Source organism: Drosophila mojavensis, unplaced genomic scaffold (genome assembly GCF_018153725.1).
Source record: "Drosophila mojavensis isolate 15081-1352.22 unplaced genomic scaffold, ASM1815372v1 contig_16, whole genome shotgun sequence".
NCBI lineage: Eukaryota > Metazoa > Arthropoda > Insecta > Diptera > Drosophilidae > Drosophila > Drosophila mojavensis.
In genome coordinates, this window is record NW_025318693.1 from 8,301,333 (window position 1) to 8,326,300 (window position 24,968).

Genomic DNA, 24,968 nt, shown 5'->3' on the forward strand with positions numbered 1-24,968 from the left:
CAATAAATACGATAAGTTAACGAAACTCATTTTAAAAGTGAAATTTCTCGACTAACAGATTTGCTTTAGGTTTCGTTTCAGAATTTAAGTCGAACGGAATCGATATTTGGTCAATAAAAATGCCGCGTGGCTGGGCTCAAGTGTTGCTAATTAGCGCTATTTCAGGCGCTAGTTACTAGGCAGGCCAGTGGAGCCCCTCCCCCCTCCCCCGCACGCATCTAACCGCAGCTGACAATTTAATTTTTACGAGGCGCTTAATGTCTCTTTAATTACAGCAAGGCAAGCAAAGGCAGCGCAAGCCAAGGCGCATCGCTTGATTGAATATTTGCACCGAATTAAGATTAATGACAGAACGCCGCAGGCTGTGCCAGAACGTTGCTATTATTAACACAACATAAATAAGGACACCCGAATCCAGTCTTTCCGCTGCCAACCAAAGCCGCCAACTTAATTTATCAACAATTTCCGGTGCTTGGCAACAGTGGAAAGCCCATGCGAGCCCGCTTAAGTTCTACTACAAAAGAAGACCAATACAGGGGAGACAAATTTAATTTCTTAGAAAGTGGCAAATCTTACGAGTCATCAGCATATTCAAGGACCGATGGCGATTCAATTAGCAGTGAAATGAAGTATTTTGAAGAGTTCCCTGCATTTTTCCATTACAATTACAATTACAATCATAATTACAATTGCACACCAACAGATTTGACGTCATACAAATGCCGACATAAAATCAAAGGTCACTTTTATTGACTTTCACACACCTACACACACACACACACTAACAATTAGGAACTCTATATGCTCGCAATTCAGATGGAAGCTGGCAAAGGAGCAAGTCAATGGCCGCACAGCGCCGTGAATAACAGGGCGTATGCGTGTTGCCAAAGCTTGCCCGAAAGCCCGTTAAATGGCTAACAAAACGAGTTTTATAAGCAGCTCAAACGCCCCTGTGTTCATTTGCTTAGACATCTGGCATTATGATAATATTTTATTGATAATCAGACAATAGAGCAGGCGTGCAATAAAGCATATAAATAAATGTTTATATATATATATATATATATATATATATATATATATATATATACATTTATTATTTATCTGCATCTGCATACGCCAAAAAAGTTGGCCCCAAATAGCAACAAAGAATCAGTTAATGCGTTTCTATAAAATTAGCCGTAAGTTTATGACTTTAATCTAGACACGTCTACAGATTTATGCAGTCTAGCTATTTACATATACATATACATATACTCTTATACATATATACATAGACATACTTATTTCATATACAGCTACTTTAGTCTACTCAGCTTGGCATGTTTATTGCCGATGCGGCGGTCTTCGACGGAACAATAAAGCGAAAACACCTAACAAACATCCAAGTACCATAAAAACGCTATTAAAACAATATCAATCGGTTGTCCACGAATGCATAATTCTCGCTCGCAGCTGCCCCGAAGGAATTCAGTTGTAAAACAAAAATAATAGCATCACTTGCAATATTTTTTGCATTTATCAAATTATAATTAAATTACTTAATTTGGTTATGTGAAAAAAAAAGTAAATAAAATTGTTTATTAGAGTTCTAGTTTATTTATTTCATTTATTTGTATATTTTGTTGTATAATTCATTTTAAAGTTCCCTTAAGTGAAATATTTATTGTAAGGTAAGCTGTTAAGATCGATCTAGGCGTCGCCGACTGCAGAATTCTCATTCACCGCCCGAATATCCGAAGTGACAAATGATAAAGTATCCTATGCATAGCTATGGTCGCAAACCGAATATACTCACTTTACTGTGAGAGTAGATGGCCTGCCGTTTTAGATGAGCAGACAATCATAAAGCATTCCAATTGATAGTGATAGAGCAGTTCTCCTATTAGCATAAAACATATTTAAAAATTCTTAAATATAATAATAGATTGTGCTTCTAAGGCTAACAAACTTACTTTAAAGTATATTTGATATACTCGTATTTCAAATTCAATTGAATTTAAACTCATTTGCACTCACAAAATGCTAATGCCTTAATAGTGCTTTATAAATGAGCCCTTGAATGAGCTTGAAGCCAGAACGAACTTTGTTTGCCTGCGGACATGTGCTTTGGCTGAGAAACTTTCCTCAGTTGTTTATGGTACACTGGGGCATCGACAAGAACAGGGACAAATGAGTCAAGGCAGAATGCAAGTGGGAATCAGCATTGTGGCCTGTTGTTGGGTTGGCCAATTTAAACGCCTGCAGCCTGTTGCGAGTGCTACATTTGGTGTGTCAAATTAAAGAGGTTTTCTCCAACTGCCTTGATAGTCGTATACACATTATTGTGTCTCAATTGGGCGATTTCATTAATAGATGTTGGAGCACCGTCTGCTCGCCGGGTCGATACGAATGACCTTCTGAGTGAGTGGACCTGGCGTTCATTTAAAGGTTCAACCAGCAAGCGAGCACTTTAATTTGCCCACACAATACGCCATAATACAATGCAACTAAATGTCAGGCAATCAGGAATTTACGAGCTGCCGAGCTGCCAAGCGGCCATCAAACTCATATAAAATCGAAATCAAATAAATGGCCAACATTTTGAGCGACAGATTATAAAGGACAATTCTGTGAGTTATGCGTGCCACTGCAAAATATGGCCATTTGTATATATTTTACTGTTGCCAAAATTTATGCAACTGGCGCGGCAGCGTTGTCCTTGAAGTGTTGCCATCATTGCTTCTGCATGGAAACACCATTTGAGTGATTGGCTTTCAACTGCAGATGATGTCCATGTGGTACAAAATGTAGATTATTTGTCACATAATCAGTTGGGAAATTCAATTGCGTTCAATTCAGGTCGTAAACAATTTTGCCTAATGGCCACAAGTAAACAGCAACAGCAACAACAACAACAACGACAACAACAGTGATGTCCTGTTGCCATAAATAGCTTGGCTGACATCAAATCATAATAAAAAACAAAAAGCAACGCAACTGCTTTCAAATTAAATAGCCACGCGCGTTACATTTCGCCTCGTTTCCGTTTCCGCTTCCGCTATTTTATTGAGAATAACGGCACAGGGAAAGTTGGTCCAAATATTTGTAGGCCATGTGGGAGATAATAAAGCCATAAATCGGTACCAACTGAGACGAAGTGGCAAAACTGGATACCAATTTAGATACACATATCAAATGCCTTCGAATCAAATGTTAAGCGATTATTTCGCTTGATTTCAAGGTCTTTACATCGTGGTTCGTACACAGGATTTTAGCTAATTCGCAAACCTTGATTAAAGTTTCTGGTTTGTTTTCCATAATTGAAGTAGTTTTAAGAATACTTTTTGCTGAATCAATTTGAACTTTCTCAGCTATTCTTCAGATTTCGTAGAATAGTATTTTATATACAAATATCCAAAAGTTCATACTTCATTTAATATTTTATTCAAAAAATAGTATTCACAATTCCTTTCCTTCACATTTACAATGCAGTCAAATTGCAGGCTAAGACTATTCAAAAATAAGTTGGTAATTTACAGTTTGCCCTTGGAGCAATTTAGCTTAGTTGATGCGATTTGACACAGCCGCCTGTTGCACGTAGTTGGCCAACCATTTGCCGACTTGACTCTGATTGAGCTCCAGCCACTTGATGTTGGCCTTAACCGTTTCCAGTGCCCGCTGACGCGCCGCAGTGCCAGCACCAGCTTCTGGATATTTGGCAAAGAACTGTTGCATCTCCTCCAGTTTGGTTTGCGTTGCAAAGCGCCCGGTTATCGTAGGAATAAGATTACCCAATGTGCGCTCATTGATGCCATAGCGCTCCACTAGCTGCTCCCAGTTTTCGCGCACATAGTCCCAGACGAGGCTCTGACCAACTGGATTGGCGGAAATTTGTCCCAGCAATGAGAAATAGTCTTGGCGTCGCACATTCTTTTCGTCCCAGGCCAAATTGATGTAGCGATGCAGCAGCCAAGGCACCTTAATAGCTGTCAGTGCACTCATCAGCTTCACTTTCTCCTGTGCGTCGGGTTCAGACAGATAGAGTTCCCAGACCTGATCCCAGGCGGCTTCAGTGTTCACTTCTTGCAGACCATAGAAGTAGACAACATCGCGCACATCAGGATTAGGACGTGTATCGGGATTGGTCAGCCACTGCTGGAACAAAGTGGCAGCCTGCTGCAGCGAGCTCTCGTGTCCGACTCCGCAAGCAGCATTCAGCACCTTGTTGCGCAGTTTACTGCAAATGTGAATTGAAAATTCAATAAACGACAATGCCCACGCGTTAATGAAGTGTCATATTTACTTTTCCAAATGATCCGTGCCCACGGTAAAGGTCAGCTTCTCCACAATTGGTGACAGCAGTTTGCGAGCGTACGTTGTAAAGTTCTTGTAAAGGCTTGTGTAGTAAACACGGTTTCTGAGCGATGTCAGTGATGCGGTGCCCACGCTCCAAGGCACATAGTCCTTCTCCTCTTCCAGATAGGTGCTCAGGTCTAGCGCAATGGTGTAGTCCAGCTGTGCTGCATCCGCCAAGGCATTGGCGTCGTTCAACAAATGTGCACGATCCGCAGTGCTGAAGTCTTCACGTGAATTCTTCAGAGCTTCAAGCAAAGTTTTCCACTGCTCCTCGGCATAGTTGACACGATAGTAGCCCACCTGATCCTTGTTGAACTTTACCCAACTAACAGTGCTTGGCACAGAGATGACAAGCTGGTTATCGTTATAGTTGAATATTGTGGTCTTTGGCGTGCTGTCCGCGCTTGTTATGTAGGTTATTGGTATGGACCAGCGATAGCTATAAAGCAAATGGAAAATACTTGAGTGTATTGCGCATATGAACCAGCAATAATCACATACTTGAAGGAAGACGGCTCGACCTCAACATTATAGTCATCCTGATTGGCTAGAAAACGTTTCTGTTTCAGTCTGTAATTGTTTCCATCCTTCACCACCTCAACCACCGGCAGTCCCATCTGTTCGGTCCACGTTTGCATGATTTGCCTGCAAGCAGGAGAGCAATTAGATAGAGATAGACTATAATCCCGATAGAGAACTCAGTAGCTGCGTTGACATACTTGACATCAAAGTCAAGACCCTCTTCTTCCTCAACGGCCGTCAAATAATCTTCGGTGGTGGCTGTGCTATAGATATGGCGGTTCAAATAGCGCGTGGTTGCGTTTTTCAGTTTCTCCTCGGTTACAAGATTCTCCAGCATGCGCACCAAAGAGGCGCCCTTAGAGTAGGTGATGGTATCGAAGTATTCGGTGATCTCAGCAGGACTCTCAATCGTTTTGACAATGGGATGTGATGCAAGCGTAGAATCGATCCTCAACACTGGGTGCAGCTCGTCAATCACAAATTGATTCAACTGAGCGTCAAAAATATAATATATATAAGCAAAAGAACAAACAGAGCACAGAGAACTCTTACCATATCCCAATCAGCGTGCATGTACTGCACACCCTTGTACTCGATGAATGAGGCAAAGCCTTCGTTGAGCCACAGATCGTTCCACCATTTCATTGTGACCAAATTGCCAAACCATTGATGAGCTAATTCATGGGCAACGACAGTGGCAACGCGCTGCTTGTTCGCGCTGGAGCTGGTCTTCTCATCGTACAGCAGCGCCGTCTCCCGGTATGTGACCAGACCCCAGTTCTCCATGGCACCGGAGACAAAGTCGGGTATGGCAACCATATCCAATTTGGGCAACGGATACGAAATGTTGAACATATCTATATAATATTCAATCACGCCAGCGCCAGTATCCAAGGCGTATTGGGCCTTCGAAATCTGTGCTTTCGGCGCAAAAACGCTTATGTCGATGTTGGTTCCTCCAATTTTCTTCGAAATGTGAGCAAAGTCCGAAACGACAAAGGCAGCCAAATAGGTGCTCATGGGCACTGTCTCCTCGAACGTCACCTCAGTCAGATCGCCCTCATTGTGTTCGCTCTTTAAGAAGAAGTTATTAAAAGGAGTTCATTTTCGACTATATTTGTCTTCACTTACGGCGACTGGCATATTGGAGAGCACGTGGTACTCGTTACCACTGGGACGGGCAACTGTGATGACAAACTGCGCCTTTAGGTGCGGCTCATCGAAACAGGGGAAAGCTCTGCGTGCATAAGTGGGCTCGAATTTGGTGGAAATTATATGTCTGTAAACCAATTAAGCATATTCATTTATTGCTAATATACAAAAACCAATATAAATAAAGGTTAGTCATTGGTCAAATTATAGGGCATGCATGTAGGGTTAGCTTATGAAAGACACCAAATCTGCGTCTACCTGCTGCGATTGGTCAGCGAATCGTAGTATGAACTCTGGTACATCCCGGTTAAGCGATCGACCAATGAACCATTGAATTTCAGATGCAACGTATAGTTGCCCACCTCCAGTGGCTGATCGAATTCGCTCACCCAGTACTCGAGATCGGGATGGGCAAAGCTGAGCGTTGGCTTGATTTCCGCCAATGGAGCACCCGAATCATCCAGGCGTTGCAGTTGCCCATGGCTCACATTTAACTGATTAATATGCACGGGTATAAATGCAATGGGATCCAGTACTTGTAGATAGATGCTAATGTTGCCCGTATAGCTCTTCGCATTGAAATCGGGACGCAAATCCAACTTGTACTTTTGCGGCTGCAGCGCCTTGGGCAAGCGGTAGGTGAGTTTCTGCAGTACACGGCTAACAGCTCGAATTTCTGGTGATATGGCGGCCATGGCGTGTACTTTTCTCGTTGTTGGCACTTGGGTGGTGTACGCTCGATTATCTGTGTTTTTTTTTTATTAATTGTTTATCAGTAATTTATAAATTAGTTCAAAATTGTATTTTTTGCAACTCAGCGCGTCGAGCAGCTGTTGCGTTGTCGATAACGATAACGATATCGATAACGCAGCACAGTATGCTGAGCAAAGCATAAGCAAGCCATACAAAGCTGACTGCTATGAGACTGATGTTGCTTAGCGCGCACTTGCTCATTTGAGTTGATAAATTTTGGGAAATTGAAACGAACCTGAGAGCACACTCAGTATTGGCTTCGTGGACAATAGCTGATCACGATCTACATATATGGTGCGTACTGTATCATTAAATACAGTTAGACTGCCAGCAGTGCTCGCCTGCTGCTTCTGATGCTCTTCGGCAATATTTTTGCCCACATAAACCAATGCGCCCAGCAGAAAAGTGCAGAGGACCAAAAGGAACACACAAAACGCGACCAACGTGAGGACCGTGTTGCTTGGCGATTTCTTGTGGACGCGAGTCGTATCCTTGATGCGGTGATTGTCGTCTGTGGAGAGGCTGCTGCGTGGACGCACGTTTTTTGTCGCATACATGCCGACCTGACTTTTTAGCCTTTTCTTTATTTATAATTGAGACTATTTGGTTTAATTTGTAATTGGGCACTATTTAAACTGGTATTCAAACATTTATGATGACTGGGTGCGCTATAATAATTGAAAGGGGATTAATGTAGACACCAGATATTCAGAAGTTACCACTAGCCTGCTTAAGTTATATTACAATTTCGAGCTGGGCTTGTAACCTTAAAAATAACCAGCCAAAGACAATTGGCATTTAGCCTTTCTTCAGTAGGTTAATTAAAATAGTATATTCTGAGATGATTGTAAGCATGTAGATTGAATCGTAGATAGCTTAGATAGTACTAAGGTATCTTAAAAATGTGTTGCTAATTGCTTTCGCTTGACGGTCCAAATCAAGCAAAAGCTAGTGGCATAACATTTCTCTCTCTAACTCGAGCTAAACTGAATTCCGAAATTTTGCTCTGAACCCAATTATAGACCTGCGCTGCCACCAGGTTTTCCTGCTGTGTTTTAGGTTTTCCTAAAATTTTTGTTTAAATAATCAATCAGTCTGTATCAAGTTATTGAAATCGATATATGTACATACATATGTATATCTATTTCCTCTAAATTCCGTAAACAGGATATATTTCTATTGATTATCATTTAATAACATCGGACAGCTGTTATGTATGCAGTTTACAGTCACCTAAAGCCCGATAATATTCACAAATTATTAATAAAACAAAAATAATATCACCAAAAAATGTTTATATCTGTAGACCTGATCAGTATTTTGCCATCGTCACCTGTAATTTGAGCTCTTCATAAACAGGCCAAATTACAGACGTGGCTATTATCACACTTTCGACTGTTAGGCCCTATAAACATAGACAGACTTATGTGTATACATAACATTCGCTTGTCGCATTTGATACGATTTTCATTCAAAGTTGATGCGATTTTGTCTCCATTGCAGATCAATCAAATGTAATCTTCAAGCTGTCACGTAATTGAGTCGCTCTGTTCGCCTTCTCTGTGTAATTGTAGCCAAGTTTAAGTCTTTTTCTGTCATTGTTGTTGTTATTGTTGTTATTATTGTTGTTGTTGTTGTTGTTGGCAAACCGCAATGCTGTATTACAAATTTCCAGGTTTATTGCAATTGCAGTGATTCGACGACCGCAGGCCACTTTCTATAAAGGCGTTGGCTGCGACGTCAGCGTCGCTGTCGTTTGCCAGCCTGCCAGTGTATGTGTGTGTATTTGTGTGTGTGTGTGTGATTGACTGATGGATAGACGGATGGATGGATGAATGGAAAAGGTTGTTGGCTTTTTGTCAGTTGATTTGCACTGCAGTTTCTGTCTATCTTTCGCTCTCTCTCGCCCTCGGCTGGAGCCATGAGAAAAATTTCTCGAACCAAAAAATTGGCTTTGCAAATGAATTGAATTAGCCATAAAAGTCAGATGCGGTAGTCAAAGAAGCAGTAATTTATGTCGTCACACTTACATATGTAACATATGTGGGCTATTAAGCAATGAAGAAATTAGCATTAGGTTAATGGCCAAAACTAAACATGTTTCAGTAATCAAACGAGCAATTTATATTATATTAGTACAATGTGATTCATGAATTTAATCAAACTTCCGGTTTAATGAATATAAATACAAAAAAAAAAAAAAAAAAAAAAAAAACAAAATTGAACTCCTCTTCCGAAACTTTGGGGATAATAAAAATAATCTCAAATTAGAGTAACTATCTTTTAAGTTGAAGTATATTTTCAAATCTACTTTAGACGAGCTTTTCAGATCAAAGTAAAGGAGTTTTAAGTTTTTATGTGCTAGGAAAGCTATCATTCAAGCTTTAAAATAAACATCAGAACATCATGCATGTATTTGCCAAAGCACAAGTCTCTAGTATTTGAAATACGCTTTTTACAAACATGGTGGTGAGGGGGTGGATATAGGGGTGGGGGGTAAATTTTAACAAAAACCGAAATTGCATAAACTGCATATAAGCATACATAAAAAATTTGGTGACTCTAGCAATAAAGGTGTAAGAGATATATTTTATATTTATAACGATAAAAAAGATCGGGATGAGTTATCGATTTTTAATGATAAACTTGATATCCGCGCTGTAATTACGGACATTTAAAAAAAAATTTGAAGTCTCTACGGGCAGACAGACGGACAGGGCCAAATCAACTCAGCTCGTCACCCTGATCAAGAATATATATACTTTGTGGGTCTGCCACGCCTCCTTCTGCCTGTTACATATATTTCAACAAAACCATTATACCCTGATTTCCCATTGAAAATGGGTTCAGGGTATAAAAAAAAATCTAATTTAGATGTTTTGCTATATTTTAAGCATAATTTTTCCCATGCTACACACTGTTATATATCTCTTGCTTGTATCTTTTATGCAAGCTAATATAACTGTGTCTTCATTTTCAATTCGCATAATCTATGCTATGCTCTTACAACTGTGATTTTTAAGTAGTACAGTGTACACATGCCCATACTTAAGTAGCTCAGCTTCCACAATAAAATGATTAAGATACGAAATTCAAAAGAGCTGCGAGCTGAGAAACATATGCGTTAATTTCGGCAGCTTGTGCGAAGCGAAATGCGAATCCGAATGCGAATGCGAATGCGAATCTAAAGTGTTGAATATGATAAAATATGATAATTGTCTGGGGCCGAGGGGCAGAGATGCAGGGCGTCTTTATGCTTGTCACACAGCTCTCAACCAACTCATCATCATCGTCTCTATTTCCATCTCTGTCGCTGACGCCTACGATGATGCAATGCATTGGCGTTGACTCAATTAGGTTGCAGACAAAAGACAACAACAACAGCAACAAGCGAAAAAAAAAGAGCAACTGCAACTAAAAATGCATGACTACCTTATAAGCCAAACACTTGATGTGGCAGCTGCAAAGTATCTGCGAATGCATAATTTTATACATCCCATTGTATCCAAAGCGGATGCACTCGGAGAAAAAACTAAACACAATCTTAAAGCTTAATAAAAAAATTTAATTCTTAGAATATTTATTTCTATGAAGCGAAGATTGCATCTTAAATGCATTCGAAAATACTATAAAAACAGTTCAAAATTTGGTTTTGACTACTACTACTAACAATTTTTTCTCCGTGTATGTTGCTGCGCTCTTAATGAACGCGACATCAAAAGTCAAATACTTTTGAAATTTATATGAATAAATGACCGAACCCGAGATGAATGCACTCGCAAAATGTTAATTTTATTATTAAAAATCAAATTTGATTCTGACTCTTTATGCTCACTCCATCTTCAGTTGATAAAATATAAAGACTTTTTGGATACTACATATATGTATAATAAAATATTTCTTTTACTTATTTATCAAGAGTTTTGAGATTAAATAACTAAGTACCTATAGATATGAATTGAGATATACGCCTACAAAGTCCTTTAAACTATATTTTATTACAAATTTTATAAATTATTTATAAAAAATATCTTCTTTTTTTTTGGCTTTGTATTCTGCAGTCGATAACTCCTCATAACACAGTTCTGACTTATTTTATGTTAACTTTCACGCAACCGATGTAAATAAAGAAACTCCAAGTGCGACCCACAAATGCCCAAAAAGTGAGCCGCAGCGATATAACAATTGCTCTAGCCACCGGATTGGGTCACTGTGACTAAGAAATACGTGACTGAAATTGCTAATACGCACAGGCAAAAGTATTTCAAAAGCACACCCAAAAACCTTTGAAGTGAATGAGAAATTGAAGCAGAAAATATAAATCTGAAAACAAAGCTAAACTTTCAACAGTTTGCCTGTTATGCACAATAAATAAATGGTATTGCTTACGGTTTTGTTTTTAAACAAATTACATAAGGATTCCACATAATAGGAAACAATGTAATTTAAATTAATTGCAGTGAGCTTAAAAAAAAAAAAATAAATAAATTTACATACATAATTTTTGCAAATATATATTAGAATTGCAAATAAAAAAAAAAAAAAAAAAAAAAAAAAAGAAAAACGTGCATTCAGCGTATGCTTAAAATTCATTATTGAATGTATGGCTTATTCAAGTTAACAATTATTCAAAATCTATTCCAAATACATTCATTATTAACGATTGTTGTGAACTTTTTTCAATCATAATTATTGAATATATAAATTAAAGCTTAGAGCTCATAATCTAAGATATGGGTCATTTGAACTGAAATGTATTCAAAAGCCTTTCAAAAGAATCATCAAATGTGAATTTCACCAGCCTTTCTCAGGCATTATTATTTTCTTTTTCTCTATAATAAGACAATACTTTATCCATAACGATAATAAATATAAATAAAATGGATTATTAATGGATTATTAATTAATTAAATTTCTTAATAAAAATTAAGATGCTCATTTGGAAAACTCCGAAAATCAAATTAATGAAGAATTTTGCTTTCAGCCATACTTTTTGTTAATTACAAAACTGAGGATGACCTTCATTTTCTGACCAAACACCAACGAAGAATGAATGGAGGAAAGAAAGAAATTTAAATAGATCGAGCGACAGTTGGCCCGAAGGCGTTAAAGAGAAATGGACAACAACAAAAAAAGAAAAGAAATCAGTGCCAATGAAAATGAAAAAGGTTTGAACAAAGCGCGTCGCATGAACTTGTCAGAACAGAAAAAAAAACACCAAACATGAGACCCAAAAAACAAAAACGAGTTAGACTTAGAAGTGCAGCTGCGTAATACCCTGTGAAATGCGATTCGTCTTTTATGTTAGAAAGTGTATATGTCGGGTAACCTATCAAATCATTTCACATTTAACAATATATTATTAATATGCGAAAATGAACATCTCCTAATAGTTTTCCACAATGTTTAAAAGTATTATTTCATTAGTGTTGTTGGCTAATAGAAATTCAGTCAACACAAGAATCGGCTTAGTTGCGATTCTAAAAATATAGGTGCTAAGAATGTACGGGGTATATGATGCTTTCAAGCGTATTTTCAGAAAGAAACAAGAATCAAAAAGCGACAACAACAAACGGAAACAACGCTAAAGTCGAAGTCGACCCATTTCATTTGAGCTTTTGAAGAAAGTAATATTTTTTTTTCATAGATAAACGAACAGCAGCTTGCGCTTGGCCACAACAACTTGTAAATGAAAACACAGCACAGAAGCGAAGTGAAGTCAACGTCGCAGTCTCCGTCGCTGTCGCCTTCGCAGTCATCGTCATCGTCGCCGTCGACTTCGTCGCTGTCTTCGTGTATTGGCCGATTTTAAGGTCAAGAACTTGCGCGGCAAGTGAACTATGAGAGAGGCTGAGCCGAAGCCTGTTTGCCGGCTCAGCGGATGTGGAGCATTGGGAGATGGGATGTGGCGGGGGGACCTAGCCCCATTGGTGTGGCAAGCGCAGTTGCAACCTGTTTTGCGTGCGTGAAAATTCTGCTGCTTCTTGCGGTTTTTTATTTTATTTATGATGTTTATTGTTGAAAGTCAAAGTTGGCATCGAATTCAATGGCCGCATTCGTGTTTTTTATTATTTTATTATTTCTTGTTGTTGTTGTTGTATTATTATTGAGGCTAGGTTTTAGAAGTTCGCGCCTCAATGCGCTCAATTAGTTAGATAGCTATATATAGCTATTTGGCGCCGCACCGCACTGCCCTCCCCTTGGCAATGACAACACAAAAATTTGTTCATTAGTTAGAAAAACTAAATCGAAATAAATAAAAGATAAAAATAAACGGTATTCTGTCGCATTATTTGCACTCGTACGCGAACATGTGTCAGTCCATGTGTATATCTGTTACACAGTAGCTCGTAAATCGTAGTTTACAGTTGGTTGGCAAAAATTCGGTGGTGACAGTTACATATGAGTTACAGTTAGACACAGTCAGGGCAGCCTAGTTCATTTCGTGTGCGCTAAATTATTAACCCAGCCCAATAACTGCTCTATTTGATAACGGCACTCGGCTTAATCTGTTTTGCTTGCTTTACTTAATTCAAATCGATGCCGCGCACGTTTCTTTCACATTCGTACGAGCGCGCGAGAGAGCGAGAGACGAGATCAGAGTTCGGTGTAGCGATGCGCATTGACAAACAACGACGACCGTCGCGTTCAGCTTTGAACTTACAACTGAAAGGCGACTGCCAAAGTTGCCGTTGCGTGCAAGCTCTCCCGAAAGCTTCGCGCAACAGCTGAGACCGGCTTATTGAACAGTCGCGCTCAGCTTACCACCACCACACTGACACTTCATTGAGCATTTGGCATATAGAGATGGCACCATGCTCACGCGCTCTGTCTCTTATTGGCTTTAGCACTTGAGCGTATAGAGCTGCAATTGTGCTCACGATCTTCGACTCATATAAAGTTCAATTTAGGTTTAGTTTTCGATAAAATGGGAACGCAGAGCTTTTACTCAATGCAGCACGTTCAGTTTTGATGTCTTTCATAAGCTGTACTCACTGTTTTTAATGCCTACGAATTAAACTCACCTCTCGTTGCCTTCTTCATCCACATAGCTGCTTCTATAGGAGCCAATAAGATTATCCAATTTGCAGTCAAAGCTAGCGGACAACGTATATGCCTTGTTCACGCTGAGCACCTCCTTCAGCTCGATGATTAGCAATTCTCGTGTATCATCCACATAATACGTTTTGATGGCAATGCGCATGCGCGCCATCATATTCAATATGCTAATGCCATGGACATTCAGATCCTTGGCATGCAGTACTATCAAATTGGTAACGGCGTCCAATTGGAACTGTATGGAGACTGTGCCGTCACAGGCGCCCGTCTTCAGATCGGGATTTATGTAGACGCGATAACGTATGGGTCGAATCTCACTTGGCAGTCGATACACAATCTAGTTGCAGTAATAAATATTTGGTCAATATCCATGGTTGATAACAAGAAACGCGTTAATTATGATAAGGTTTGCGATAAAGACCTTAATCATTGGTCAGCTATCGTTAAAAGTAGCTGAACTGAACTAGCTAAAATAATATCTGAAATATACATGTATGCCGAGACGTTTTTTATTTATTGGGCATATTTTGTTAAAGGCTCTTTAGGAACTAAAATTCACTGCGTAAATGCGTTGGAAACTGACTTCTTTGGCTAGACAGGTCTTTGTTCTGTATGTAATCCTCCAAAACATCAAGTTTCTCTCTTGCATCGGCTAGCTCGATCCGCAGATTGTCGCTGTGCACCACAACAGTGACCAGGGCGACGATCAGACAGGTGGACAGCAGGCCAAAGAATATGGCCACATGCTCCGCTGTGATTTTATCTAACGGAATTAGACTTGCAACATTTTAGGACTACGAATTTAGAGGGTGTTAACTGTGACTCACCCTTTAGATTTTCTATAAATTTGACCATTTCGAATGACCAATTCGTACAATGACTACGCCTAAACTGAACTAAACGGTTGACCAAAGCGCAACGCTTTTTCAGTCAAGATAAAAGGGAATAAAAACCCCAAATCGATAATCGGTAAAACCGAACTATATGATACGATAATATATGAATTGGTGCTAATGCCGACTTTACGGCAGTCTATTTAGGGCTATAAACAATGCACCTACATACCTCTTCTGGATTAGGCAGTCCGGTTGGCAGTGTAGGATATATGGGACTTGGATTGGCCGTGCTACTACCACCGGGTGTGGTACCGCCTCCAGGTGTGGTACCGCCTCCAGGTGTTGTACCGCCTCCAGGTGTGGTACCGCCTCCAGGTGTGGTACCGCCTCCAGGTGTGGTACCGCCTCCAGGTGTGGTACCGCCTCCAGGTGTGGTACCGCCTCCAGGTGTGGTACCGCCTCCAGGTGTGGTACCGCCTCCAGGTGTGGTACCGCCTTCAGGTGTGCTACCTTCGCTAGGAGTGGTACCTCCACCGGGGCTCGTCTCTCCACCGGGTGAGGTGGGCGTTGTACCAGATGAGGTGGGTCCTATTGTTGTGGTGTCCGCCAAGAGTACATCCAGTTTAGCCAGCGCATCCTGCAGATCATCCTCCAGACTTGCATTCTCCACAGCCAGCACAATAGTGGCTACACAAAAGGCAACAGTGGTTATTCCCAAGCAGATGGCCACCGCCTTGACCGTTAGCCCTAAAGGAGAAGCCAATGATTAACATAGCTATATATAAACATATAAGGAATATATATATTTTTCTTTTGCACTCACAAGCAACCATGTTTTATCTCGATAGATCCTTTGCTTTTAGCCCAATTTCCACATCCACTTCGCAAAGCGTCTGAAACTGAACTAACTTTAAAATCGGGCATCTGAGCAACTATTTGGACAGTTTATTGATATGTGGGCCAAGCTGGGCATGGTATGCGATAGGCGCCTATCATTACGATGGGGCTTTTAAGGTTATATGGACGCCATAAAACAGGAATGCATATACATATATCCAATGTGGGCAGTCCAAATCGGAGTATGACATGCAGACTTTTATCGAAGTTATTGATGCTATCAAAATCGCCACTCGGGATATCTTCAATAAAATGCATGCAAAGGTTTATTGGCTCTGGTTAACGTTTATTGATTTATAGGCTCTTAATTATGCAATTCCCTGAATAATTGAGGAAATGTTTTTGGTGAATCGACATTTATTGGATATGGGAAAATTTTTTCGTATTTTACAATGGGTATTTAGAGGTCATTGGGGAAGGCGAACCGCCCAGCCAACTGGCAATATCGTTCTTATTCGCCTTGAGCCAATTGATATTATATTTGATGGTCTCGATCGCCTCCTGCCTGGACGAAGCGCCGGCTCCCGACTCTGGATATTTAAGGAAGAATGACTCCACCTCCTGCAGCTTTTGTTCACTGGAAAATTTGCTCGTTATTCTGGCAATTAATCTGCCAAAACTGCGATTGTTAAGGCCAAAGCGTGCGACTAGAGTGGGCCAATTCTCCCGATAGTAGTCCCATACAATGGGCAGGCCTACAGGATTGTTAGCGATATTTTCCACAGCGGTGAAATAGTCCTGGGAGCGCACAATAGTCTCATCGCTGGCCAGGTCCAAGAAACGGTAAAGCAGCTGAGCGTCCTGCACAGCGGACAGACCATACATCAGTTTCGACTTCTCGCTGGCATCGGACTCCGCCTTGAACAGCTCCAGCAGCGCCTCCCAGTTCTTCTCGTTGCTCGCCTGCTGCATGCCATAGTAGTAGACTACCTCGCGCAGATCGGGCGCTGGACGATTTTCCGCAGTTGGTGCGTTGAGCCATTTGGTGAAGCGTTGCTCTGCTTGCTCCTGACAATCCTTTAACTCCAGTGCACAGGCTAATTTCAGCACAGACATGCGCAGACGACTTGAAGAGGGAAAGAGAGAAAGAGAGACAGAGAGAGTCAGATCTATATAGTTTACTTTCTCAGCTGCTACTCACTTGCCCAAATGGTTATCCTGCTCAACGGTCCAGCCGACCTGGTTGTAGACATTCGTCAGCAGGGTGCGTGCATAGCTCATATAGTCAACATAGGTATCGGTGAACATGAGCTGATCCCGCAACGAAAACAGTCCACTACTAGCCACATACCAAGGCACAAAGTCACGCTCGTCGGGCAGATAGGCGGTCATCTCCAGGGGCACTCTGTACGAGAGCTGGCTGGCATCGGCCAGGGCGAAAGCATCGTTCAGTAGATGAGCTCGATCCGCGACGTCGAAACGCGTCGGCTGAGTAATTAGCTGCTGGATGAGAGCTTGCCAAATGCTGGACTCGTAGTTGACGCGATAGTAGCCCAACTGACGTACGTTCAGCTTGATCCACTTGGCACTCGTTGGTACCTCAATATCCAACGTTTCTTGATTGTACTCAAAAACACGACTGTTGACTTCAGTGACCGGTGAGTTGTCCAGAATGTAGGTAACAGGCACGGTCCACTTGTAGCCAAACTCAACGGGATCTACCACCACGTCGTAACTGTCCTTATTGGAGAGGAACCGCTGTTGCTCGATCATAAAATCAGTCTCACCGACACGCCGTACATTCAGCACCGGATAGCCCATCTGCTCTGTCCAGGTGCGCATCAATAGCTTCACATCCAAATCGCTGAATTGGGCAGCCACCTCAGTGAGGAAGTCATCCGTGACGGTATTGGCGTACTTGAATTTGGTCAGATAGCTCGTTACAGCAGCCTCAAACTTCTCGGAGCCCACCAAGGATTCCAGCATGCGCAGCACAGAGCCCGCCTTCTCATAGCTGATCGTATCAAAGATGGCCGAAATTTCATCCGGAGACTCCACCTTCTGCACAATGGGATGCGAGGACAGTTTGGCGTCGTAGACGAGCACGGGCTGCAAAGCCAATATTTGAAATTGCTCCAGCTAAAAGTGGAATGAGTGCGAAAGGAGATAAAGAAAAGTATATTAAGAATTTATGCTGCACTAGCTTACCATGCCCCAGTCCGAATGCACTGCGTGCACGCCCTTGTACTGCATGAAGCGAGCGAATCCCTCGTTTAGCCACAAGTCGTTCCACCAATTCATGGTCACCAGGTTGCCAAACCACTGATGGGTTATCTCATGGGCCAGCACACCAGCAATGGACTGCTTGTTCAGCGTGGAACTGTAGTTCTCGTCATAGAGCAACGCCGTCTCTCTGTAGGTGACCAGACCCCAGTGCTCCATGGCATTGGAGGAAAAGTCCGGTATGGCCGCCATGTCCAGCTTGGGCAGCGGGTACTCCACGTTGAAGTATTTGATATAGTACTCGGTGACAGCAATGCCAAAATCTAAGGCATACTTCACCTTATGCAGCTGATGAGGCGTGGCAAAGGCGCGCATTGTAAAATCGTTTCCGATTCCGTTGGCCTTGACCGTGCCCGTCTGTGAGTCAAAGTCGGAGACAATGATGCAGGCGAGATAAGTGCTCATTGGGACGCTGCTGGCAAAAGTGACCATTGACTCCTCGCCCAGATTCATGGAATCCTGTCAAGAAATTGTTATGTGAGGGGAAATCAAAAAATTGAGAGGAATGGCGTATTACCTCCTCGTTCATGTTCGAGAGCGCTGTATAAGAGCCGGAATTGGGATGCACCACGCTGATAGTGAAGGTGGCCTTCAGAGCGGGCTCATCGAAGCAGGGAAACGCCTGACGGGCATAGGTTGGCTCAAACTTGGTCGTCGCAATTTTGCTATAAAGTTGTGGCATGCTTTTAGGCTCTCTCACAATTGAAGAGAATTCACTCTACATACCGACGCTGTCCCGCGGGCGTTGAGTAGCTGCTGCTGTAGAGTCCTTCCAGTTTGCCCAACCACTTTCCCTCGAAGACGATGCCCAGCGTGACGACGACATTCGCGGCCAGGGGTTCCTTCATATTGACAATCAGCAACTGACGCAGCTCATCCAACTCGTAGTTCTCCACCTCGTGATTCATTACATAGACACTGGTCAGGACCAGGTCTTGTGAGTGCAAGACGATTTGATTGGTTGTCTCTAGCACATTGATACGGATTTTCTCTTGGCCCATAAAGGTGTCCGCCTCCAAATTTGGATGCAAATACAGCTCATAGCTGGAGGGCTTAACCGTTTTGGGCAGGCGGTAGTCGATCTGCTTGAATGATATTTGATGCTTGATGAGCTAAGTGAAACACTTCCTGATGCTAGTAAGACCCACCTCCTCTTTAGTTCCGCGCATTGCTCTTCTAGATCTGTAGATCTGCGTATCGTTTGGCGTCTCGTATATATCAATCTTCTCCCTCATATCTCGCAGATCTGCCCCCACAAGGAAGACCATAACGGCGAAGAGCAGAAACACGCTTAATCCATAGCCGTTCGAAAACATCTTGATGCCTCGACCGACGATCGCTAACTGAAGAAGTTGGTCACAATTCAGCTATGAATATACTAATCGACTGTAACCATAGTTTTTCGGTTTGCCTCCCAGTAATTCAATTTGATTGTGGGCACTTGATAGAATTTTATTGCCAACAAGGGCGATAATGCGCGTACAACTGAAACTAAAAGCTATTTGCCGTCAGTTGTCGAACTCCCACAAATAGAGCCGATAGAGTTGGATAATATATATTCGGACACTTTTTTGAGCTGTTTTGTGTGTCGTGTTAACACTTGCGATAAGCGGACTCGATTGACAGAAACTAATTTGATTTGCATGTTTATGAGAATGTTAGCTGTCACATCCGATGCAAATATATTGCAGATATCGGCAGACGATTCTTCACTGAATATTGACTGTCACACCCGAGACAAATATAGATATCGGCGCACGATTGAACATAATATATGTGACGTACTAAATTAATATATGCTCATAAATACCAGAGATACCTAGGGATAAGATAAATACTGTCTTTCTCCTCGGTTTGAGGCTCATAATAAAACAGCTATCAGCACCAACTGAAAATATTATATTGATTAATATATTCAATATACATATGCGGTTTTACTTAAGCTTCAGAAAAGTTTCACACTCAAATTCCCATTTAAATTAATTCGTTTCGCATTACATGCCTATTATATGCATTACAATTGATTGTTTTTGTCGGTATATATAGATTTTGAAACACAAATTTAATGGGAGTATATCGTATATCTCTTCATATAAATTTAAATTCGAACATATCGATAAATATCGAAGAGCAACTTTGCTTGAATTGAACATTAGAGTTAACCTTCATTGCCTTCTTTCTTATTTGTCTTCTTCTCATTCTCATTATATTCATTCTTCTTTTAGTATTACGTATACGATAAACTTATCAAATTCTGTTTTTATAACTAATATCTTCTGATCGATAAATAATGATCCAGAATCACGCTAAATTGATCACATGTGTAATTATTATTAATAAATCGATTTTTTAAGATTTGAGCCGCACTCATATATGTAAATCAAATAATTTTAAGATATATATTATCGAAACAGACTGAATCTGGGAAACATATGACATAATTTCATGCTTTTCGCCTATTCTTAAGTTTTTTTATTTTTCATAGGCAACATTGTCCCATGACTTCACCCTGTGTCCAACACTCTTCCACATATCTGGTTTATAGAGCTATTCTGATATCCATTTTAAAAATTTCTTTATTGTCATTTATGTGTTTCTCTGCAGTTCTCTAATCTTTACAATGGTAATTCTATGGCTAAAAAAAACTTTGTGACTCTGTTCTGTGAGCACGTCCACTACGATTGCCCCAGTTGGTCAGGTGCTTGGGGCTAGTTCAGTCGCTGTTGCTGCTCCAGCCAGGCATCGACGCTTTCGAGATTTTCGGCCAACCACACAATGTTGTTCTTGACTGTCTCCAGGGCACGCACGCGCGCTGCTGTGCCCGCACCCGCCTCTGGGTACTTGGCAAAGAACTGTTCCATTTCCTCGAGCTTGGTCTGAGTGTGGAATCGCGCCGTTATCGATGGTATCAGATTGCCCAAGTAGCGTTCGTTCAGGCCAAAGCGGGCCACCAGCTGCGGCCAGTGCTCGCGCACATAGTCCCATACCAGCGACTCGCCCATGGGATTGGCCGAGATGTAGGTCAGGCAGGTGAAGTAATCTTGGCCGCGCACATACTCCTCATTCCAGGCCAGATCAATGTAGCGCTGCAGCAGCCAAGGCTCCTGCACGGCGGCCAGGCCATACATCAGCTTCGACTTCTCACTGGCGTCGGCCTCATTGACGAACAGCTCCCAGACGGTATCCCAAATCTCCTGGTTGCCCACCGACTGCATACCATAGTAGTAGACAGTCTCGCGCACATCAGGACTGGGTCGCGTATCGGGCGTGGCAAGCCAGGCCTTGAACTGTTGACCGCCCTCAGTCAAGCAGGACTCTAAACCCAACGAACAAGCCGCACTCAGGGCGGTCACACGTAGGCGGCTGAGGAAGAGAATTGAGAAAGACAGATAGAATTAAGTGGATAAAGAAGGAAGAATACTGATAAGTATCCCAAGCCCAGCTATCGATATACATTACTTTAGTAAGTAATCGATAAATCGTAAATTTTCTATATTCCTATTTCTATGCGAAGCTACCTCTTCTCCCATTCTTCAATAACTCCCTGATTAGATTAAAGAAAATCCATCGTAATTCCCCTCAGCTCTGGTTCTATGAAAACCCCACTTACTTATCCAAGTGGTCCTCTCCTACCGTCCAGGTGAGCGACGTGTAAATCGGCTCAATCAGAGTTGTGGCATATTTCTTGAACTTGGCATAGCTGCTGGTGTAGAAGAGAGTGTGCTTCAGCGAGGTCAGCTTGGAAGCTGCCACGCTCCAGGGCACATACTCCACCTCCTTGTCCAAGTACTTGGTCATGTCGAAGGCAATCTCGTAGGGCAGCTGCGTGGCATCGGCCAGGGCGAAGGCATCGTTCAACAGGGAGGCGCGATCGCCGGCGCTGAATGCCTCTGGCTTGGCCACCATCTGATCGGCCAGCGACGCCCAGAGGGACTGATCATAGTTGACGCGATAATAGCCCACTTGATCGTAATTGAACTTGATCCAATTTACAGCCGTGGGCACGGTTATAGTGACTGTATAGAAAGGAAAAACATTAACGATTTAAACGATAAGATAAGCAATGCAAATCGATTTGGTCACTTACTTTCGCTCTTATCGTGATAAAACCATTCGCGCTTCACCGTGGGATCTTGGCTGGTCGTATATGTGATGGGTATGGACCAGCGATAGCTGCAATCGTACATATAATATATGTGTGAGCATCGAGAGACAAAAAATCAACAAAAGATAACACTAGAAAATTTACTTGAATTCCGAGGGCTCATGCACCACGTTATAGTCATTTGGATTGGACAAGAAACGCTTCTGTGTCAATTTGTATTCAGTATCGGTAACCTTGGTGATCGTGACTACCGGCAGACCCATCTAAAACACGGCAGCCATAAAAATTGGGTTAGAGATGTGTATGTAAATCGGGAAGCTTGCTGCACAACTAGCCGATCATCATCATCATCAATCCACAGCACATGCTCACCTGCACCGTCCATGTCAGCATGATGTCCGTCACATTAAAGTCCAGCCCCAATTTGTCAATCTCGGCAAAGAAGTTGTCCGTTACGGCGTTTTGGTATTTGTATTCATTTAGATAATTGGTAACCGCTCGGCGAAAGATTGTCTCGCCCAGAAAATCTTCCAACATGCGCACCAGCGAGGAGCCTTTGGAATACGTAATGGTGTCAAAGATCTCTGTTATCTGATCTGGATTCTCAACCTTCTGAATGATGGGATGTGAGCCCAGAGTGCCATCCAGGTTGAACACTGCATGCAAAGTGCTCACAATAAATTGATCCCGCTGGAAGAAGAAATAAAATTAGACTAAGCCCACATAATAAAAATAGAAAGTTATTTATAACGCCAAGACTTGCCATATTCCATTCGGGAAAGACGGAATCCACGCCCAGATATTCAATAAAGCTGGCGAAACCTTCGTTCAGCCATAAATCATTCCACCAATGCATAGTAACTGATAGCAGACCGAATATAAAATCGAAACGAAATGAAATATTAGCCGAGCTTATCCCCCCGCTTATCTGGAGTGGACATACCTAAATTACCGAACCACATGTGCGCAAACTCGTGGGCTATCACACTGGCGACGCGCTGCTTGTTCACCGTGGAGCTGGTGGCCTCCTCGTACAGCAGAGACGTCTCTCGATAGGTGACCAGACCCCAGTGCTCCATGGCGCCCGACACGAAATCGGGTATGGCGGCCATATCCAGCTTGGGCAGCGGGTACTCGATTTGGAAATAGTCGATGTAGTACTCAATGACGCCCTTGCCCACCGTCGTGGCAAAGTCGACCTTCTCTATCTGTTCGGGTGTGGCATAGACGCCCATGTCGAAGGGCTCGCCAATGCCCTTCGTATCGATTTTCACTGTCTTCGACTTAAAGTCGGAGACAATGAAGCACGCGAGGTAGGTGCTCATCGGCACACTCTTGGCAAACCGCACCTCTGTGTAAGTGTCCTTCTCCAGCTGATCCTCCACATTCATGTTGGAGAGCGAATGGTAGTCGCCGTCCTTCGGATGTACCAACGTGATCTCGAAGGTGGCCTTCAGGGCGGGCTCATCGAAGCAGGGGAACGCCTGGCGGGCATAGGTCGGCTCGAACTTGGAGGTGGCTATCTTTTTGCGGCTTTCGTCGGCCTTCACATAGGACGAGCTATACAGGCCAACAATTTTATTTTCCATATTGCCGGAAAACTCGAGGGTGAGCAATACAGTTGCACCCTTGGCCAGATCCTGGGTCAAGTGAATGATGAGAAACTCGCGAATCGCATCGAACTCGTAGTCCTTGACCGCAATGGTTGGCTCCATCGCCTGATAGACGTGCGCACTCTTGATATTCAAGTTTAGCGAATGTAGTACTATCTTATCCGTAGGATCGTTCACGGTTATGCTAATTGTCTCCTCGCCCGTAAACTCACCCGTCTCGATATTCGGATACAAATAGAGATCATAGTTTGTGGGTGTCAATGCAGTCGGCAGACGATAGTCAATTTTCTCCGGCGGCTCTGTGGGGCCCGGCTCCACAGTGGTGCTCTCAGTCGGGGAACTGGGTACAGCCGTGGTGGACGTGAAGCCAGCCTCGAGCTGATCTAATTTCTCCTGTGCATCGCGCAAGTCCGCCGTCAAATTCGCCTTTTGCACGGCCAGCACGATTGTGGAGATGGTGAAGGCAGTGAGTGCCACGCCCAGACAAATGCTAACCACCTTAGCAGTTATTATCATATTGACGTGAACGATGCGGGCTAATCCAAAACGGGCGACATTCAAATCGCAACTAAGTGCTAACTACGGACAACTAGCGAGAGGTAACCATCAGCCCGAGAACTGATATCTCGTTGCTAATCTAATCGCTATCACAAGTCTCTCTCTCTCTCTCTCTCACTCAGTCTGTCACTCTGTGTATCTATAGATTTTTAATGATCCAGCTTATTTACGGGCCACTCCATTCCAAATGGCCGTATTAGCGGGACTCAATTTTTACGCATTGATTAGATTTGAGAAATGCCAAAAATCTGCGCGAATTTCCAATATTTCGAGGAACATTTTTCGAGAAACTCCCAGCGCCAGCATCGTAACTTTCCCTAGCGCCGGCGCCCATATGTGTATATACCTATATGTAAATATATATCTCTTGTAAGACCAATTGACCAATCTTTGACTACCTGATCGATCGATCGGATCGGCTTTCGTTTTTGTGTACTTACCCCGGCGCCTTAGGTACTTAAAAAACCCTTTTCCGGTACGGAATTCTCGGCCTAATTAGAGATAGCGAGTTTTTGGTATTTTCATTGTGTTAAAACCCAAAACAAGAAATTTCCACGCATGTTTTTAAGCGGGACGACTGGGGAAATGTAAGACAATGACTTTACCACTAGGAAAAAGTGTGCCACCCATTAAAAGGAAGTCTCTCATTCTCGCTCTCAACAAATTTATAGATGTTTCGCAATAATATTGTTGCCAGTCCTCTTCAAGTGGTGCTATAAATTGGGATTAGATAGACGAGCGATATGAGTAAGCTTTATTGTTATCAATATTACATGAATATATATTGCCGAATCATATGATGATCGATAAGTCTGACTATGAGATGACCTATAAGGCATCTGTAGACACTCTATACATTTTATTCACCAGAACTCTATTCATTTATAGATGATACATAGGAGTTATTAGCCT

The 24,968-nt window shown here is 42.3% G+C and overlaps 3 protein-coding genes across 5 annotated transcripts; all 3 read right to left on the reverse strand.

The window, feature by feature from the left end:
- Positions 1-3,403: 3,403 nt before the first annotated feature.
- On the reverse strand, positions 3,404-15,575 carry LOC6573013 (glutamyl aminopeptidase). 3 transcript variants are annotated; one of them, XM_001999073.3, is made up of 9 exons: positions 15,484-15,575; positions 14,890-15,407; positions 13,791-14,161; positions 5,992-6,139; positions 5,413-5,934; positions 5,058-5,350; positions 4,840-4,983; positions 4,286-4,777; positions 3,404-4,219 (listed from the first exon to the last, which is right to left on the reverse strand). In XM_001999073.3, the coding sequence occupies exons 1-9, from the start codon at positions 15,491-15,493 to the stop codon at positions 3,544-3,546; spliced, it is 3,174 nt and encodes a 1,057-aa protein (XP_001999109.2). In that variant the 5' UTR covers positions 15,494-15,575; the 3' UTR covers positions 3,404-3,543. The 3 variants fall into 3 exon arrangements, with proteins under 3 accessions (XP_001999109.2, XP_015022183.1, XP_043863109.1); XM_015166697.3 differs by lacking the exons at positions 13,791-14,161; positions 14,890-15,407; positions 15,484-15,575 and adding exons at positions 6,271-6,757; positions 7,001-7,433; positions 13,293-13,429; XM_044007174.1 differs by lacking the exons at positions 13,791-14,161; positions 14,890-15,407; positions 15,484-15,575 and adding an exon at positions 6,271-6,829.
- On the reverse strand, positions 14,318-14,756 carry LOC26528394. Its single transcript, XM_015166698.3, has 2 exons — positions 14,652-14,756; positions 14,318-14,587 (listed from the first exon to the last, which is right to left on the reverse strand). The coding sequence occupies exons 1-2, from the start codon at positions 14,677-14,679 to the stop codon at positions 14,373-14,375; spliced, it is 243 nt and encodes an 80-aa protein (XP_015022184.1). The 5' UTR covers positions 14,680-14,756; the 3' UTR covers positions 14,318-14,372.
- Positions 15,576-15,896: 321 nt separating the features above from the next.
- LOC6573011 lies at positions 15,897-24,058 on the reverse strand. Its single transcript, XM_044007321.1, has 13 exons — positions 22,829-24,058; positions 22,649-22,746; positions 22,258-22,575; positions 22,030-22,148; positions 21,868-21,953; positions 21,391-21,796; positions 20,492-21,143; positions 18,929-19,147; positions 18,507-18,862; positions 18,298-18,445; positions 17,706-18,239; positions 16,699-17,636; positions 15,897-16,623 (listed from the first exon to the last, which is right to left on the reverse strand). The coding sequence occupies exons 1-13, from the start codon at positions 24,012-24,014 to the stop codon at positions 15,945-15,947; spliced, it is 5,739 nt and encodes a 1,912-aa protein (XP_043863256.1). The 5' UTR covers positions 24,015-24,058; the 3' UTR covers positions 15,897-15,944.
- Positions 24,059-24,968: the final 910 nt, after the last annotated feature.